The sequence below is a fragment of the Lissotriton helveticus genome, chromosome 12 (genome assembly GCF_964261635.1).
Source record: "Lissotriton helveticus chromosome 12, aLisHel1.1, whole genome shotgun sequence".
Lineage (NCBI taxonomy): Eukaryota > Metazoa > Chordata > Amphibia > Caudata > Salamandridae > Lissotriton > Lissotriton helveticus.
The window spans coordinates 817,368,116-817,388,134 of record NC_136073.1 but is presented as its reverse complement, the minus strand read 5'-3'; the positions used below and the strand labels follow the sequence as shown (position 1 = coordinate 817,388,134).

At 42.4% G+C, this 20,019-nt stretch overlaps 1 protein-coding gene across 2 annotated transcripts in view; it reads right to left on the bottom strand.

Moving 5' to 3' along the window:
- Positions 1-20,019, bottom strand: part of DCST2 (DC-STAMP domain containing 2) — a 285,622-nt gene that overhangs the window by 58,753 nt on the left and 206,850 nt on the right. The window contains exons 6-10 of one of the 2 annotated variants that reach the window (XM_078671064.1): positions 11,670-18,719; positions 10,034-10,204; positions 8,410-8,511; positions 1,367-1,561; positions 814-879 (exon numbers count right to left, since the gene is read on the bottom strand). In XM_078671064.1, the coding sequence (XP_078527190.1) occupies positions 814-879; positions 1,367-1,561; positions 8,410-8,511; positions 10,034-10,204; positions 11,670-11,943 (808 nt within the window). In that variant the 5' untranslated portion in view covers positions 11,944-18,719. The other variant, XM_078671063.1, reaches the window with a different exon arrangement.

Here is a 20,019-nt window from a genome sequence, read left to right as displayed (position 1 = left end):
CGGTTAGATGGTGAGATTGACGAAGAGTTGTGAAAGTCAGTTGGAGCTACGCGAGGGTCTCCTGACTCTGTGAAATAGCATGCTGGGGACACTGTGAACTTCAACTGGGGCCATGCAATGGTGTTGAGAGTATGTGAATGCATCTTGGGAGCCTTGTAATAGTGTGTTCAGAGCTACATGTTTTTTTTGTGTCTTTGTGAGGCTCTTCTGGTCATGTGTGACCGTCTGTTACAAGCTGTACGTGGACCTATTTCAATCTATGTAAGGGTCTGCTAAAAGTAGTGCGAGGATCAATTAAACGTTTAGCTCTATGCGAGTTATGTGAGGGATTACTGTGAGTTATAACATGGTGTGCAGTGGGTCAGAGTTCCTCCCCAACTACAAATACAGCTGCAAGACATTCTTCTTCTCTGACTGCCTTGGCATTAATCTGGCCTCTAAATTTACAAGAACTCTTAAGGGTTCCTGTTTTTTTTAACACTCTCCTGTGTGGGGTCTGGTAGGATCTAGTGGTAACCTCATCTGAAGTAAAATCTAAGCTGTAACCTTGGTTTTCACTGTGCAGCCCAACTCTTGCCTTGCTGATGAGGCCATGTCCACCTGAATAATCAGGCTTTGGCTGTATTTTTTGCCTTTCAATTGTTTCTAGGGCGCATACCTGACATTCACTTACTACACCATTCTCACACACCATTCATAGGCTCCGCCTTCTCAGAGGAACCCTCCCAACATCTTCACATGGACAGCCTGTCTCTGGACAGCAGTCCAAACCTTAATTGTAGAGATAAAGATAATATTTTTTATACTACTTACGTTCTCCAACTTTCTTCCTGATAAAGCCCTGGATGATGTGTGGAATAATACAGAATAGGAGAAGCACTGCCGGAAACAAAAGCAAATAAAATCATTGTAGCCGAACCACTATTTCAGCTTGGCCAATGTACAAACACTCACTTGACCCTTTAAACACAGGCTTGAGTGGGCAGAAACTTAGGATATGATTGCAAGAACTCCTGCAAACCAGACAGCCGCCTGCCCAAAAATGCTTCGCCGGCTCTTCTAAATCAAGATAAATTCCAATAGAGCTATCGGTCCCAATATCTTGTTGGGCACAGGGCATACATACCGAAGGGTATCAAACTTGCTAACTCATAATAAGGCCAAGCGGTTAGGTCTTCCCAAAAATTAATTTTCTATTTATATTAGATTTTCTTTCTAACATTGGGAAGACACGTATGAACAATAAATGAATTTTACAGCCGACTCAGATACCAAGTGAAGTTTTTTTTCTGTAAATCAAATTCAGAGGAGTAGTTTCTTAAAAGGCACATGGGTACAGTCAATGTACCTGGGTGATTCTACTCACATTTTGCCACCCAGCAAAGCAATTTGAAGAGGAGCACAATGTAGCAGATGAAGAAGAGGAATGGGATGACCCGCATGCAGGAGTCAAAACCATCATCGAAGATTTTGCAGCACTTGTAGAAGGGTTTCCCCATCTCCTCGTTGCAGATGTCGCCAATCTGCATCAAGAAATACCAGATGTTCCGAAGCGCCCGAACTGTGGAAGCAAAGGAGATCATCAGGAGCAGCCATAAATAGTCAACTACAAGTTTTGTTCTGACTACTCAAAGACACAATCCATAAATGACTAATCTCCCGAACAAATTCTGAGCTCCAAGATTTGGAGACCGAGCCACCTTTTACTCAGAAAATAAATCTATCCTCCAAGGTTGAAGATATATCTGCCTGGTCTAGATGAAAGAAGATGTGCTCTGAGGTTGTGAAATAAACCCACCTTCTCACACACCTCCTCTGCTTTGCCATCTTCAGCCAAGTCATTTCATTTCCTTTTTTTCAGCTTCTCCAGTGGGTTGCAAGGTATAAATGGTTGATTGGGACAGACCATTCAACTCCATCACAGATGTAAGCAGACCCACTGTGATGCCCAGAACAGGTTTTAGAAACCGTGGTCTAGAAGGAAAAGTTACTTACTTGTAATCCTAGTTCTTTTTCAAGGGTATTCTCTCTCAATTAATAAAAGATAGCATACAGAATAGAACCTTTTCAAAAATGTCTATTAATAATACAAAAAAAGAAACATGTCAAAGGGGTAATATTTATTGTTTTTTGAGCAATTAGCCAACATTAAGTACAAACCAGGGTATTTGGCTGAAGATACCACTCTAGCAAGAGTGTAATTCCAGCCAAAAAAGGGGAAAGGGTTCCCCAATTCAAAACAGACACACATTATGAATTAAAACCTTGCTTCTATAAGACTCTTGGAAGACTGCACTACCCCATCATGCCCAACAGCTTGTTGTTGGAGCAAAGCAAATATATAAATCTAAAGAAATAGGCTCAAAGTCTGCAACTGTAAAAGAGGGGAGGTGAGTGGGGCTTTTATCAAGTCATAGAGAATACACATGCTAAGAATTACGATTACAAGTAAGTACGTTTTCAATTTTCAACAAGGAATTCTCTCTGATATTCATAAAAGGCAGAATAGAGCAGCAAGGTTATCCAAACTTAAAGTGCTATAAGGGTAATAAAATACATTTGACTCTTATACCAATGAGTTAAGAGGAGAAGCCTGGCCCACTAAAGTACGTGTATTAAAACACAAGCCAGACAATAATGCCGGGGAAAAAGTGTGGACTGGTCTCAAAGTTACAACCTTACAAATACAGATATTTCTCATCAAAGCTGCAGCAGCCACCTTCACCCTAGGGCTTACAAAGAAAGGATCTATTCGCTTTTTCATAACAAGTAAAATATAAGAAACTAGCTACTAAGTTATCACCAAAATTGTTTGAACATATGTATTTCTTTAGACCTCTCCCAATAACATACAGCCCCCCTCCTCATTAGAAAGTAAATATCTATCAGTCGGTGATGTTGGATTCAGCAAAAAAGTAGGGAAGCAAACGGCCTTGTTAATGTGAACTTCAGAAGCAACTTTTTGGAGAACAGAAAGGTAAATCCTAAAAGACTTTATTCTGTTAGAATATTGTTTATGGGTCATCAAGTCACACAGCCTTAAGCTCACTTACCACAAAAAAAATCAACCTTCCACGAGAGGTGGTATAAATCAGCCTTAATGCTTTGGGTCAAAGGTGCGACCTATCAATCTAGCTTGCTCTTTATTCAGTTTCCTGGAAGGAGATGGCCTTCCAACTAAAAGAAACTCTTTGCTAAGACCCACCAGGAAATCCTCAATCAAAAAAAATATGCCTTAAAGGAGATTTAAGGTAAGCAGCAACAGCAGCTAAATACATTCTATAAGAGGAGCATTGTAAATTTTATTTTGCCAAGTACAGATATGGTAATACCATATTTTCCTTGGATATTCTCAGGTCCAACTCCTTGCTATGCACTACAAGCCCAACATCTTCCATTTGAGGGCATATGAAGACCTTCTGGAAAGACATTTCACTTCTCTAATGATGGCCATGCAAACATCAGGTAAATACGACATGCCCGTTCAGCCGAGCCTCAGGAGACAGGGAGTCAAGTCAACCAACAGAAAAAGGAGAGCGAAAGATTCTGCCAAAGATCCTGAAAAGTAGATCCAACCTGATCGGCATCCTCTTCTGCATTAGAAGGGACCACAGGAGCCAGGTTCACCAAATAATTGGAGGGAACCAGGTCAAATGAGCACTTCCATGGAAAGCTGAGATGCCGAGGTTGCCCCGCAGGATGCCCTTACTCACGTGATACTCCACGGAAGAGACCCTGAAAGAAAGAACGCGACCTAAATCAAGAGCAATAAATAAGCACTATTTGTATTCGTTTTGTGTAGCACCAACCACAATATGCAGTGCAGACCTTCATACATAAACCATATGCAGCGATTTTATCACTGAGATTGATCATGCAATGTTTTCAATGGTGCATTGAGGAAGCCTTTTGCGTTTAAGAACACTTTAGCAAAAAATAATTCGTTATTTTCCCGATTGGGGATGTGAATAGAATATTTAATGTATTTCACTAACCTAAATCATATGCTGATTTTGCACATATGGAGGAGTTGACCCTATGAATGGGTCGAAATGACATTTTAAAACAAGGAGTACACTTTCTTGATGAATTTAAAAAGGGCAGTTTTTCAAAACATAAAGTAAATGGTATACCTTGAATCTTGTAAACCTTGGTTCCTAAATATCTGAGAGATGTCTTTGAACTGCAGCCTTCTATGTCTCCGACACCTTTAGTAATGCTGATCACTATTACACATCTTTTGACTTGCCTTTCTGAAACCAGGCACCTGGAAACACACGAGTCTCACGCGTGCTCAGCAAGTACACGATGAGAAAGGCAATGGCCTCACATTTGGCCACTTATCGTAAATTATTGGTGGGACCCAAGTCGGTCAAGCCCTTATAACCTGGTGCCTATGAAGGTGAAGAAGGTCTGCATATGACCAGCAGTGAGGCCAGTCCAAGTGATGAGAATTGTCTTTACTTTGCTGAGTCTCAACATGATAATCAATCTGGGAAGAAGTGGGATTGCATAAAGAAATCCTCTGAACTAACTCATTAAAATTGGCACCCGGGAGATGTAAAAGGGGAATTTTGCATTCTTGGTTTACAAATAAGTACCCTCAACAGGAGAAAATGTTTGCCAGCAGGTCATCATTTAGAAACCGGTCTTCTGACCAGTGGCACTCAACTCATCTGCTTTTGTGCTTTGCCACCCTGGTCGATGCATCAACAGCAACCAAATGCCTCCTGTCAACATCCAGGGCCACATCACCTGAAATTCTTAATTGAGCATCTGAAGTTTATACTCGTGGGTTTGTAAATATAGTACATGCTGTCAGTGTGAATAAGAAGAGGTCCTGACTGAATCACCTGCCTGGAAGGCACATTCTTCCACATCCTTTGGGAATGTCTGATCATACAACTCTATTGGGGAGGAGTAGTTTGGAGAATGTCTCTGGTGCTAGCTCTGGAGTTTCCCCTAGTCGCAAAGTGGCTCCTTTTGACGATAACAGGGGAGGCGGTCTGGCTAAAGTATCAGAAGATCTGGCTGGTGGTTGCAGCAGGAGTGGCTAAATGTCATATTGCGCAGGCCTGGGACGCAGTGTCTCCCCCTCAGAAAGAAGGCTGGAAGACTGAGCTAGACTGTTGCCAACAAGCGGAACAAGTGGTCTATCAATGGGGGGGCTGCCCGCAGAAGTGGGAAAAGTGTGGGGTAGATGGCGCAACTTTCAAGGGTACCAGGTGTTGGGGGTTGGAGCTGCAGAGGGAAGGGGTGGCACTGTCATCTAGATGTCTTATACTCTGTGAACTACAAAATGTCACTGGCGATAAAGGCTCCATTTCAAATATACAATCATGCTCTACTTTTACTACGTGCTGCTTTAACTGAAACGCATACTGAATGTTCGCTTCCATACATTGCTGTGCTTACTGAATGCTGAGCGATCATTCAATAAAAAGAGTTTAAAAAAAAAAAGTTAGTCAACCTCATTAAAGCACAGTAACAGTAGTCATGCACTCGTCAACACTGAGTCACTGTTCATGCATCATTCACTGTTGTATAATGCTCTTTTACAGATTGACATTTAAGGTATTCACCTTGTTCCAGCCCAATTGGCCACAGTAGGCACATTGGGACACACTTGGACATTAATTCTACACATAACATTACTTATGTATAGACAGTTTTAGACTGTCACATGTGAGTAGGGTAAGGGTCTGTGCACCCGTCCTGAAGAAGAAGCTTGAGGCTTCGAAACATGTCGACGCACGCAGGAGGTTATGTACATTAATTACACAAACCTCCACCACACTATTTTAAAAATACCACCACAGAGGTATATTAAAATTCTTTCTAGTCCTCACGTGCCAGGTATTTTTAGCAATCACGTACCATTCACTCCTGCCCCTACCACTCACTACCTTCATACACCACACATAGTGATTACACTCAGTCCTCCCGCGTACCCGCCGGTTAGTAGCACACCATGTTCCGTAGAGGGACGCGAAGACCCCTATGATGAAACATGACACCAAGGGCCCTTTTGGTGTGTAGGGGGTATTTAAAGAACATAACGTGTTTCCCACCATTGTAGGAAACACTCCCAACTCCAGACCTGTCTCCTTTTTTCGCCTACCTCATATGGGTGGATTCTATTTGTTTGTTAAGTATAGTTGGGGAGATTGAATCCACTCCTTGTGTTAACGTGGACACGTTCCCTCTCCACTCCCTCTTTTGACATATATATGGCACAGTAACAGTAGTCCTGCACGTGTCAACATAGAGTCACTGTTCATGCATCATTCACTGTCGTATAAGGTATTATGTACTCAGACGTTTTAGAAACCTGTCATCTTAGAACTTCATGGTTTCCTCAATACTTTAAGTTTACAAGTCAAATAGTTAAGATGCTAATGGACACCCCCAAACCAGATGATGTTTTCGATAACCCAAACTTGCCAAATGTCCTACTGACTCTTTCACAAACCCTTTCGACTATGGATTTTTTTCCCCAACTTCAAAGCAAACAGTAGTAAAGGTACAAAAGACAATCAAAACATTTCATAGAGCACAGGACCTCAGTTACACGCTCAACAACACTGTGTTTGTAAACTCCTTTGGGTTCTTTTATCATGCCTTCTTCCTAGCAGTCATACTAATCGGCGAACAATATTAGTGTTGTACCAACATTTACAAGCTTAGTAACTATAGTCCATCATGGCAGTGACTGTGATGACAAAAAAACACAAAGTGTTGGATGGAGTGCTTGCAAAGGTCTCAATTACTGGCAATCGCTTACCCAGCATTTCAGTCCACCGTGGTCATTGATTCCAGACAGGGAGCAACCATTTGCAAATCAATCTTGGTTCTGCTCCGATGGGAACAGTCCAACTCACACTTTGAGGCCACACTCCCCGTGAATGAGAACACAAGCAGACTTGTGGACTTCATCGGTGAGGCGCAGCTTGGAAGCTATGCCGCAGAGAGCCCAGGACCTCTGTCTAGTCAGACTCTCTGCACCATAGGATTCAAGCTACTTTTGCGATTGAATTTCGAAAATATCCCAAAATATGCACTGATCCAGTATACCCGTCTAAGTGGGCTTTCAACACAACTGTTTGTAATCATCTTGGATATGTCTGACTTTTCAGTTACTTTTTCTTAACAAATCTCTTTATTGATTGTTGTGTTTCATTTCAAATACCATAAAGGAACAATAACCAAAGTGCACCAAACAGTACATATCTGGGAGTACTCAAAGCATCAGTACAATTCAGAATCGCAGGCGGCCATCTTCATCTCTCCGCACTTAACCAATGGTGTTCAACGCTACATTTTAATCTACTTGGGGGCTACACACCTGTGTGCAATTTGACTTTTTTCACCTTGGGACTAAATAAGGATTTGGAATACCAGTAACTAACAGTGGTAGTAGTTCAATGTCAGGGAAAACTACCAAAGCAAAGGGTTGGCTTTTGCACAACTGAAAAACGTTTTTAAATTATGAGGACTCTACCATTTTAATTATGCTTTTATCATTTTTAGGTCAGGCTTTAGTTCAGCCATTGGCTTGATACTTTGCCAATCAAATCTCGGCTCAGCCCAGTGGATTAGTCATCTATCACCTAGTGCTATTGGTGCTACAATGTTGTCTTCCGCCTCCAATCGAGTGCTTGCTTTGAACTGCAAAAGGGACTACTTTTCAGCACATTAACCCCTGATTTATTGGCTTTGGCAATTAGTGATTGTTAGTGGGCATGGCTCGCTTAGGAGACCAGCCACTGAAATTGACAGCCATCACTCTGAACTTTAGTTTGTATTGTTTTTTCACACACCACTGAACATAAGGAAGGTCTGAAAATTCTGCAAGTCCCAACCGAGGTAACAGAAAGATGCAGATTCAGTAGAAAAAGTTTCTGGGTGACAAAACAAAACAATACTTCACAAAGAGAAAATGTACCCATAAAGACGACTCCACGTAAAGGTGTTGTTGAGTGGGTAACAGGGTGCCCAGTTAGTGAAGTAGACCAACTGATGTGCAAGGGAAATGTGATAACATCAAGAAACATCCACACATGACTATGTTAAATTTAACTGCAGAAAATGAATGTTGTTTGTAAGAGACTACGGCTATGGCAGAGTACTTGCCAAAGTGGCTCGCCCTAATACTAGCTTGCCAGACATTTTGGGAGTGATCCTGTCACCAAGAGATGCTTTTTCTTCCAGCAATCTCCCCGGGAAAGGTTTAAGTGATGTCATTCCGCTGAACTCCTTTCGCATATAATATCGCTTTGGGTTCTGGATAAAGTGAACATGGCCAAATTACTTTACGTTTGCATTTGCGCAGATTTACAGAACCCTGTGAAATATTGTTGGCACTTAGGGATTATGGAAGAAACAGAGAAAGTTTGCAGGAGCCCTTACCGACGTGCTTGATGGCGTTCCCCACTGCCTTGAAGAGCTGCCGTACTCTGTCCGCAACCTTCTTACCCTTGAGCATGAGCGCCTTCAGTTTGTTCAGCACACCTGAGGAGAATGAAGGACCATGTTGTCATTGGAGACCACTATATCCTGATCTATGGATGCAATGATCCATCTTACAGTACTCTTACACATCCAGACAGGAGTGTCCCTCATCCACCAAATTCACAACAGAAAGGCCTGTGGTTGACCATGAAGAAACAGATCCCAGCTAGCTGCACTCAATGACCTCACATTGCCTGATTTCCTATTTTCCCCTGTTGGTCCCCTTCCTGCTCTTAGCATGACAATCCCGTGGATAAGAGAAATTTGATATTTAAACCAACTAGACTCTTCAGGCTTGGTTCAGAACTGAATGATAATGGATTGGACTTCAAATTTAGTCCTCAATACTATGCTTACGATGGAGGAAATTCAACGGGTGGATTAGCCTCTGGATTACGCATGCCCTCAAGACATAGGAGAATTTTACTTCGCCGCCCAATTTTAAATGTGAACTTTTGTTATCTCTTTTCTTTATTTCCCAGAGCCAAAGGTATGCTCAAGTCTTCAAGGTGCGCTCTTCAAAAACAATTCCTTGTTTGAAAAACAATATCTTTTATCCAAATCACAACCAAACACTATAATATAAATATTTTGTTTTTATCTAGGTGCACAAGTGACATTAATAAATGATTTAGGTTATTGTTTTAATGTTACAAAAGCCCCAAAAGGCATTAATGGTTTGTTATGTTACGTTAGTTATGCTATGTTATGTATGCTATTGTGTACCCTGCTATACTCTGTTGTCTTATGTTTTGTTAGTGCCATATGGATTGTGTATATTCAGCCACTGGCTTGGCCTTGCAGGTCTGGGTACAATTCACAAATGTTGCAAAGCGGATTATAGTCGGATTCTGCTTGTGAGTAGGTGCTATCAGCGCTGTGGTTGTGTCTGTCACTCCCTTGAATGATCTGTGGGTGATATTATTGGGAGTTCTATGAATGAGACCAGAGGGCTAATAAGTCTTCTAGCTCAGTTGGCATGGAAACTGCCTGGCAGATGAATATGTATGTGAGATAATTGTTGGTAAAAAGTGATGTTTGATACTATGAAAGCCAGCTAGAGCCATTCTTTGGTGAAGTTGGATGTACATTAGCAGTTCTGACTTGATAGGCTTGATAAGCAACTAACCCTCATACAGCTCCTCAGGCTCAACTAAAGGCAAGAGGCACCCGGAGATGGGAGTCATGCCAGATTGTGTTTTTTCAGTGCCGGCATCAATGCATGGAACTCATTCCCGTCTGCGATAACGCTCTCAACTGCTCTGTTAAGCTCCAGAAACATCAGAAGTGCTTCACATTCGGTTAAGTAGTTCTTTAGATCATCACAAAAAGGCCCTTGTAAGGTGATGGACACAGCAGAGATGGTGTCACCGCCTCAGTTACTGACGTATGTAAATCCCTCCAACAAATTATGTCAAGGTTGTGTGCCTAAGTCCATTGTTCATCAGATTGTAGATTCTTGAGTGACTTTAGTAGAAACCCCTCTCTCTGAGTGACGTAAATGAAAGAGGACCCATCTTACCCATAAGAGGTTGTGTGATTCTGTCCACCAGTTCTTTGGTCTGGTTTAGCGCCACTTCTGCGTTGCATGAGACAGAGACAGCAGCGTGGTTGAAGTTCACAAGGATGTTACACAATGGTCCTTCCATCGCAAGGGTGAATGCTGCCAACAGGATGAAAGTCTTGCCCTGAGCTGAGGTAAACCAGATGAAACACAGGTTACCTTTGTATCCCTCCAAGGAGGCATGTCTTCATTCATTTTCAGACTGAACGCAGTTTAAGCCACTCAACCCTAAATGGAACGCGCCGCTTATATTTTTAGCAGTAAGAACGTTTGGCCGGTTAATATGCATAAGGGTTCACTTTTGTTGCTGAGCCTCAATGAGACTTACCACTGATTGTGTGGCACCATAAATGTGAACAAGTGTGATCTAGGCTAACTGAAGGAATTAAACTAAAGTATATTCTAAATCCCAAGCATCATGAGGACGTGTGGCTGGCATGAGAAGAAAGTTACCTCTAGCCCTAAGACAATCATAATTGGCTCCAAATCCCTAAGAAGGCCACACAATAGTAATGTCTTAATTTATTTTAGAGGCCTTTGGAGGTATCCTGCAGACCATGGTCACAGGTCTGACTTGATTTTATGCAGTACCTCTTCCACTCCTAAAGGCATATTGGCACTGAAGAGAGAATCTAATAGTGAATGAAAGTTGAACAGTAAAGAGAATGTGGGGAGGATAACGCAGAGTGGAAAGGACAGGTTAAAGATTCAGTGAGGTCAACTCAGACAGATTTGCTGATGATGTTGATTACAGCAGCACTACAAATCAACAAAGGGTCTAAAAAGAGAGACAAACAAGCGGTGGCAGACATCTTCAGATATACAGCTCCAGGAGACGGTTTCAAAATCAAGCCGGCTGGGAAGCAGCACATAGAACTAACACTGAGGCCCTTCACCACCAATGAGCCCATATGCACGGTGCACGCGAGTGCCTTATCCACTGATGGGAGTGATGGGAGTGGTGTGACTGGAGAGTAAAGGTCAATAGGCACTGAATAGCATGGTAGTGATAAGACACTGATAGATAGAAGTGACTGAAAGCTAGTTCCAGGAGGACAAAAGAAACTTCATGGCCAGATGCTGGTGGGTAAGACTAAAATGCCTGTCTGACTCAGGAGTGATGAACAAGAGATGAGTAGTATAAATTGATGAGAGGAGCTGAGCAGAAAGGGCCAGTTTGGCTGTATGAGTCTGATTCACACAATGTACAATAGAAACTACATGGCCATATCTTTGTGGAGAGTTAGGTTTGGACAGCTCAAGAGAGGTGGGTAATAGAGGCTGCAAGACTTGGAGTGATGAATAATAGATGCTGCCAGGATAGGGGCTGGTGGACACTACAGCTTGCACAGTCTGGCAGAGGTGGTAAATAAAGGCTACATCGCCTTTGCTTATTGGTCAATACAGACTACTTTCTTCTGTAACATTTTCATATAATGGGCTGCAAGGCCTAGCAGTAATGGACAAATAGGGTTGCGTGGTCTGGGACTGAAGGAATATAGAGGCTACCTGTCTTGGGAGTGATTGACAGCACATGCTGTGTGCCTATGTGGGATGGCGAATAATTGGACTTTGACGTCCCACTGTCACCTACCTGAGAAGATCTGGGGTATCATCAGCAGCATGGTGGCCCGCACCTTCACGGAGAAACCCATTCCCAAGCCAACAAAGACACCAATGGTAATGGTAGCAAGCATGCAGTACCAGATGTTGTAGCTCTCCACAAACATGAGGACCAAACCATATATTGTGGTGAAGATGAGGCCAAAGACGAAACCACCAAAGCTGCGTATGATCTGCTTGAGTCGGGTATCCTCTGGATCTTCGAGCCTCACTCTCCTTATCCTTCCAACTGGCCTCATAGCCATCTTGACTTTTTCTTACCTAGATTTCTCTCTTCTCACTACCTGCATCATAACCAGAGATGGCATAATTCTCTGGAAGCATAGTTTACTTCTGATCCCAAAGCTGTGAATGAGAGGTGCAAAATAATTGTCAGAAAATGGGAAATTCTAATAGAAAATTGACTCTTCTTTAAAAAGAGAAAAACTTATCAGAGAATTGAAAAATAAGTAACAAAAAGGGGTTTATTTTGCCAGGAGTTAGAAAACATGGAGAAGGATTTAATGCAAAAAGTCACAATTCAAGCAGAAATATGAATATTTCATTCAAAAGCGTAATTATCACATTATTAAAAGGGAGATTGACATTAGAAAGTTTAATACGGTTCTCAATTTTTCCTGTTATCTTTTCCAACTTTCCTGTTATCAGAAATCTCATGAGATAGGAAACTTTTCAAGATTGAGTATATTTAATCAGGAAAAGGGAAACGGTTATCAGGAAGGTAAAGTTTTTAAATAGAAAATGGACACCTCTTATGAATAAAGAGACAGGAAGAGTAAAAATCTCACGTTGTGGAAAAACTTTTAAAATAAAGGAATCATTTTATTAAAAACAATTTTATCAGAAATAAAGTAAAAATAAGTTTAATCACAGAAACATAGGAGGGCAAATAGGGGATCTGCTGAAACTTCCTTCGGATGAGGAAGCAATCTGTACCCTCAGTCGAAGTTCCAACATCGACCCTCAAAGGAAAGTGCCTGCTCACACTCCAGAGGAGAGATAACCCCTTTCATCCTGGAGATTGGTCCTCCCCATGACCATTAGAGGAGGGAGCTTGCTTCACTTTCAAGGTGAGTTAGATCCTATTACCCATGAGCAGGGAAAGCACCCCGCCTTTCTCCATACGCAGGAGATTTAATTTGCACTGCACAGATGCCTCTCGCACTCGTTGCAGGAGGTTCCCCCCTCGATTCAGAGGAGAAACCTTTCTTCATCTTACTGAAGAGGACAGATCCTCACACTCCACAGTTCGATGTCCAACTGAACTTTCCCTATAGCAACGAAAGCTACCCTCACCCGTTAAAACAGAACAGTAAGCTCCCTTCAAGCTCTAGAGCATCTAGCTCCCCTGGGATATCAGAGGGAGCATCTTTCATTCTTTAGAACCCAAGGTTCTCCTAGCCTATCAGAAGAGGATACTTGCTTTACCTTCTGGAGATGATTGTTCTCCATACCATTTAAAGGTGAGTGTCCTCTTAGCCCCGAAGAAACAGAGTAATCTCAAATATCATCGATGAGCAGGTTCCATCCCTCTAAGGATTAAATAGACATAACATTAGGAAAAGATTTTAAACTGACTTTCTTATTAAGTAAAACAATTCCTGGACCTGGATCTCGTGTATCTAACTTACCGTGTGAACCAAGTATTGAATAACCTGTTGTAGGAGTCCGTGCCTTAGGGTCTTGGTACCCCACACTCCCGGGAAACTATTGACAGTGTCACCTACTTTCAGATGGTGCCAGAGTTCCGGTGCCCTTGTGACGCACTTACCATTCCAAAGTCTGGTGTTCCAGTGTTCTGTAGCATTAAGATTCTGTGAGAGATGCTCACATTGGAAGTGCACCAGCGGAACAAGAAAGTAAAATAAAATACAATACAATCAGATAACTAGATCCTATTACATTAAATACAACTCAACAATGTGCTTGTAGGCTCCCGCCACACTATTGAAAAACTTCAGGATGTAAATGTAATCGTGAGTGGGGTATTAAATTTCCCATAGATGTTCTACTGCCCAGTCTAATGTTATCACGCGCTATGGGAACTTGCCCATGTCATCCGGAGACCTAGGTAGCTAAACACATAAGGAGGTGGAGGATAAGCAGTGTGGTACATAGCTAACCACTGATACAGTGTTTCTACTGTGCTTACCTCTTGCCTACTTGACTACCCGTTGTATAAAGAACACATTATTTTCTGCAACCTGTCTTTCAACTGTTCCTTGTACTGCTAACATACATGTGAGGAAGTAACATAGGGACAACCAACACTGGAACCCACTGTTGGTTCAAAGGGGACGCAATCTCTGGTTTCGGTTATAGAGGCATCCTTGAAAGCCCTTACGGCATTCATCCATCTTTGCAAGTCTTGACGCTCCCTTCCCCCACTCCAATCAAGGAGAGCTTAGAGGCATCCTGCATAAAAATAACACCCACAAGAGCCTCAATTATCACGAAAATTTCCATGAGGTCCTCTACTAGAGCGAATATCAAAAATGTCATTAGTATCGTTCCATATCACACAGACCGCAGGGGCTGCGCTACAGACCAGCATCTGTCCCTCCTTGTCCTCCTGTCCCGGCCAGCCTGGGTGGTCCAGATTCAGGTCCACTCATCTGTCTTGATTTTCTGTTCCAGGGAGCCACAGAGTGGCCTGGCATATTGAAGCCTCCAGCATCAAAAGGTATTGGGGATTGGGCCAGGCTACCTCTTTTAATGTTTTTACCCTTATTGTATAAGCAGCCCCTGCCAGAGGGATTGCAGTACCCCAGGCATGTAAGAAAGAGCCTGTATGCAGATGTGGCAACAGTGAATAGGACCTACTATCCCAGCACTCAAACAAACCATTTTCCAGCATGAAATCAAGCAAGCCATTAAGATGGCACCTCTAATTTCAGAAGATGTTCATGTGTATTTTAGAGCTTTGCATTAACCCCTTGGGCGCGGCCGCGATTCTGCGCCTGTGCGGCGCTTTTAATGAGTGGGCGGGTTCATGACGGCCTCCAGCTGTCATCAGCACACGCCCACCGCGGTGCATGACGGACGGGGGCCGTCATCAGCATAGAAGGGGTTAAAGGTTAAATGCTATATCTTGATTGGGCGAAATTACAGGACTCTAACATAATCAGGTATCATTCCCTATTTGGAACCAAATAACATATTTTAGGAACATCAGTGGCTAATTTCTACTGGTGGTTGTAGGTGGTGTCAATGAATCAGGAGGAGTAAGAAAACACACTATCAAATCACAGGCCAACGTGTTTCCCCGCTGACAAACTGATGGCTGATGGTAAGATCATCGGATCTGTCCTCCACCAGGAGGGATCATCTCACACCAGAGATAGTTTGGGATCCATGATATAGAAACTGTGTTTAAAATGACCTCCTACCTCCGAAAACATGTGGCTTTATTAAAAATGGGTTAAAAATAAGGTTAAAAATGAGAAACAGTGTGTTTAGGGAGAGATTAGGTGTCCCGCACAGACCCAATTATGTTACCATCAGTCATCAGTATGTCAGCTGGGAAAACATGCCATGACAGAACATCACTGTTGAGGGTCCCACAACAATTTCCATGGAGATCCTCTGATTTGATACTTTGTTTCCCCACTCCTCTTGATTTATTGAGATTACCTGGGAAGCCCAGCAGGACCACAGCGAGCTTCTCCCTCCCCATTGATTCTTTGAACGGTCGCAATTGGTGGCCATCGGCACCCGTTTTGGGGGGGCCAGGGCTTATTTTTCATCATCAAACCAGAGCAGGAAGGGAAAGGCAGATAAAGGAGATAGACTGTGGAAAAGAAAGAGACAAAGGGAGAAAATAGGAAAAAACTGTACCTGCAAGAGTGAGAGAAAAAAACAGGCATGAGATGGAATCAAGGTTAGCCAGCCTGGGTATTTGGCAACCCCTGCATTCAGCAATGCTAACTGCGGGCTGGTAAGAAAAACTATGTAACCCTGCACACAAAATTTTACAAATTAAGCACCAAGTACCATGAGAAAATCTTGTAGGTATTGCCTTCTCCTAAAATGCACTTCAATTCCGTTAGATTCCAAGTTGGCCCTAACCTGACTTCGGTGAATCTACTCTCTACAAAACACAAACTTCAAAGGCCTTGACACCTGCTATTCAGAACATGTAGAGGAATCCTGTCATAGCTGCCCCACACATCAAGCAAACACATGCTGTAACTCCTCTCACAAGCACCTGTGATATCAGGTGCCCCTTTAGTCTAGGCCCTGCACATGCTTCACCCTCTATAGCTGCAGGTCCTGCACTTCTCAGAATCACTTGCTCTGCAAGCCCTGCATTTCCCTCTCTCTTCCTGACCTACTCTGAAGGCGCAATACGCCCCTTGCTTACTAACACAGCATGTTCTTTGTGACCATTGCCACTTATACTACAGATTATATACAGGTTGCAAATTTCCCGTGTCCGTTTGAAGACTTTTCCACTATACCTGCCTTTCGCCTTCACAGATTCTTGCACAGCATGATTCCATACCTGTAAGTCTACCTCCCACTGTTCTCTCAATTTCTCTTTTTTATACATTTCAGATTCTTCTGCATAGCCCTTCCAAGGCACACATTCCTTGTGCAAAACTCCCTGGTGATCTGAGACACTGGAATGAGTTGGTCAAATGAGGCAATTCTTAATTTCTAAAATGGAGGTGTCTATAAAGTTTTCTTGCCTTATTCCAGCTCGATTATGGCTGTTGTGAAAAGTCAATAAGGGTTCAGAATTCAATCAAACTGTTGAGTTGCTCAGTATATCACAAATGAGTGTGACCTTTCCTGAACTAGCTCTTGTTGTTCCATAATTCTCATGTACCTTAGTTCTATTCAGAAGGTAAGAGCATAAGCATTCTGCTCTTGGCTGTTGCTGGCAGTTCTTCTTAGCTGGATCCCTCTTCTGAAAGAAGATTCAGATCGTTCACGAGGTGATTCTACTTCGCAAAGGCCCACTCGTCGCTAGTTCTGCACTATTGCTGTATTGAGGTTCAAATGCAACGTGGAAAAGAAGGGATTTAAAGAGCAAACGAAAGACGGATCTAACTTGGTATAAACATGAAGCCTTATAGGGCTATTCTGAATACCAGGATATACGCCCTGAAAAAAAGCTGAGGAACCCATATGGGGCACTGAATGGATGAAACAAATTGATCAGCGGAATGCAGGATTAATAGGTATCCCAAACATCCTCAAGCTTTTTTGTTTTTAATATCCCCATATAATTAACAATAAATATCACTTTGGACCATCTATAGGGATTTTAACCACATGTGCTGGATCCCAATATTGCTATAAGATACACATATATCCACCCCAAGTACTCCTTAAACATTTCAGAGCCCATCTGCCCCCCCAAATATGTAAGATGGGAGGTAGCCGAACCCAAAGATGAAGCATGCCACCTGGGTTGAGTAGGTAACAGTTTCTCCCTATTTTTTATGAAGCCCACTCTTTACAATTGACATTCAAAATCTTCACAATTTCTGAGTTTACCATAAAGTACTGATGGACAGTTATAATTCTTTAATATCTTGTTGAAGGACACAATCCTAGGACAGCCAGATCCACTTGTCCCTTCTGCTTCTTATTAATGGTTTGCATGAAAACCAACAGGCTGGAATGCAACTGGATTTAAATAATGGGCAGAAAGTGAATGACATGGCCCACAGATATACATTCTTAGGAAGGGGTTAAGTACCAGGTGAACCTAATGGAGCATCATTATGTGTTTTAAGGTCTTTAGACTCTGTGTTCAATTACAGTTCATTCCACAACTGAATGATTAGGGACAAATAAGGTAATAAAATATATCATTTAAGGTTACGAGAACAACGTTTACTGACAGACCAGTTACCATTGGATAAGGCCATGAAAATCACTAAGAGATTTAAAGCAATTTCTCAAGGAATTATGCAACTAGCTCACTATTCATAAATTGTGCAGAACATGTGCAAAATGGTGACAGACAAATGTTAGCAGTAGTGGTATGAGGTCTAAGTGAGTAGTATAAATTAAACATTGCTGTATTTGCTAAAGATGTGGTCTAAATAGTCATGTAACTTCTAGCAAGACGTGCCGATGGTCGGACGAGTGTGTCGTTAATCCTAAAAGGATTTCACACATGTGGGTAAACGTAAGATTGTTGAGGTGACAAATGGCAGAGAAGCAAGTGGTAATGTTACATTTGAGAAAGCTGTGCTACAAGTATAGGTGGGGCGTACTGTGAAGAGCGATGTTCCATACTGTGAAGTTTTTGATTGTTCTGAATAAACTTAAGGTACTGGCTGATTCTGGTGCTAGATACACTTCGATAGGTGACAATCTATTGTAAATGTTTGGCGATTTGGAACTGAAACACCCTGATATTAGATTGATGGGGTATGGTAACAAACCAGCTGATGTGGAGTAGTACTTGTTACCACTTTAGAATTAAAGGGAGTGTGCATTCAGACAGTAGTATATGGTGCCAAAGATAGTACAAATTTATTAGGTTGACCTCAATAAAATGCTGATGAAGATAGACGCCATACAATCCAACCAAGCTATTGGTTATGAGGATGTAATAGAAGGTGAACAAAAGGAAGGGTCAAGGTGGGAATATTTAGTTTGAATAGTCACCTTTAATGCTTTCAACATTAGGTAATACCCTGAATGATGATCAATTTGACTTTTAATCTAGTCTGCACAGGTCGTCATCAGTTAAGTAAGATGGGCAATGAAGCAGAGTAACTTCAGTGGCCATCTGTAGTAAGGACAGGAACCAAATACTTCTCTTTAGCTCTTACAATAAAAGGCATACCAAGGTGGCAGACAGGGGCTCAGTGAGGCGCCTTCTGCTCTACATCACCAGCGAGATTTACGGCTCTGGACCATTATTTTAAAGGGTTGACACATATTAGTGATGTCACTATCTAAAACACACTGGTGTAGACGAAACATGGCTAGTAGAAGCTCAACTTACGTGCATATCGCGCAATGCTGCAGCTCCTCATCCAGGCTGTGCAAAATCCTATAAATATACAAGCACAGGAAATGTCCTGGGTTATGAATGAAAGTGGCTTCTGTGTCACTGATGGGTTTATGCACTCAATAAGTCTTTGTACATACACTCTGTCACTCATCTTTGGGTGCATGCATTCATTCACCCATCCACTGACTCATCTGACAAAATTGCAATAAAACACACACACATGAAAACCTTATGCAATGTAAATTAAAACAATACAAGTAGAAAAAAAGGAAAATAAACACTGCCCTCTAAACATGGTGGGCATATACTTGCTATAACGAAACTTAACGTAGCAGCAGGTGTCCATCATGTACATAGTCTATCAAACAAGTTACTTACCTTCGGTAATATCTTAGCTGGTAGAGACTCTATCTTGCAGGCATCAGACTGGACCCAAATTTTTTTTATGGGCAGTACCCATAAAACCGGTAGGCTCCACATGAAGTTGTTAGCGTTGTCGTCCATGCCAGAGGTGGCGTTCGCTGTGTTTATAAAGGTGCCACCCAGGTGCACTGTTGCCAGTAATTTTTCACAACTTTCCATGGCAGAAGCACGGAGCCACGAAGTACACTGACCACTGGTGTGGAAAACTATGGCCCTGAAAGGGGAAAGCCCTGTCCTATGAAATCCGTTCGCTGAGCTGGGAGGATGTATGGGTTCGTAAGATATATGCAGCTAGATAGATTCTCTACCAGATAAGGCATTATTTATTATTTTATTTTATTTAGAAGTTTTCTATAGCGCTAACAAGACCCGAAGGTAGCAGAGCGCTTTACAGTAGAGGGAATGAAAAAGAGAACAACATGACACAAACCCAATAAAAGCAATCAGCGAATGACAAGTTGGAATTAGGAAAAGTTCGGACAGCAGGACTTCTAGGTACAGGATTCAACGTTACCGCATGGATTCTGGGACGTTTGCTGATCCAAGTTACCCACAACCAAGGGAGCGGATAAGGCACAAGGATTTGAGTTGGCTCCTGAATTCTGCATAGGACGGTATAGTTCTGATGTGCGGGGGGATGGCGTTCCATATTTTGGGGGCATTTCCTGAGAAAGAGCAGTCCGCAGTTCTCTTCTTTCTGGTTTTTGGTAGGATGAGCAGCAGGGAGTTAGAGCTTCTCAGATTTCTGGCTTGGCCTGCTTTTTTGAGCTTGTTTGCCAGGTATTCCGGTTTGCCGGTGTGAAGGGCCTTGTGGGTTAGGCAGGCCATTCTGAAGGTACTCCGCATTTCCGCAGGGAGCCATTCGAGTTCTTTGAGTGCCGGGGAGATGTGGTCAGATTTTTTGCAGTCTGTGATC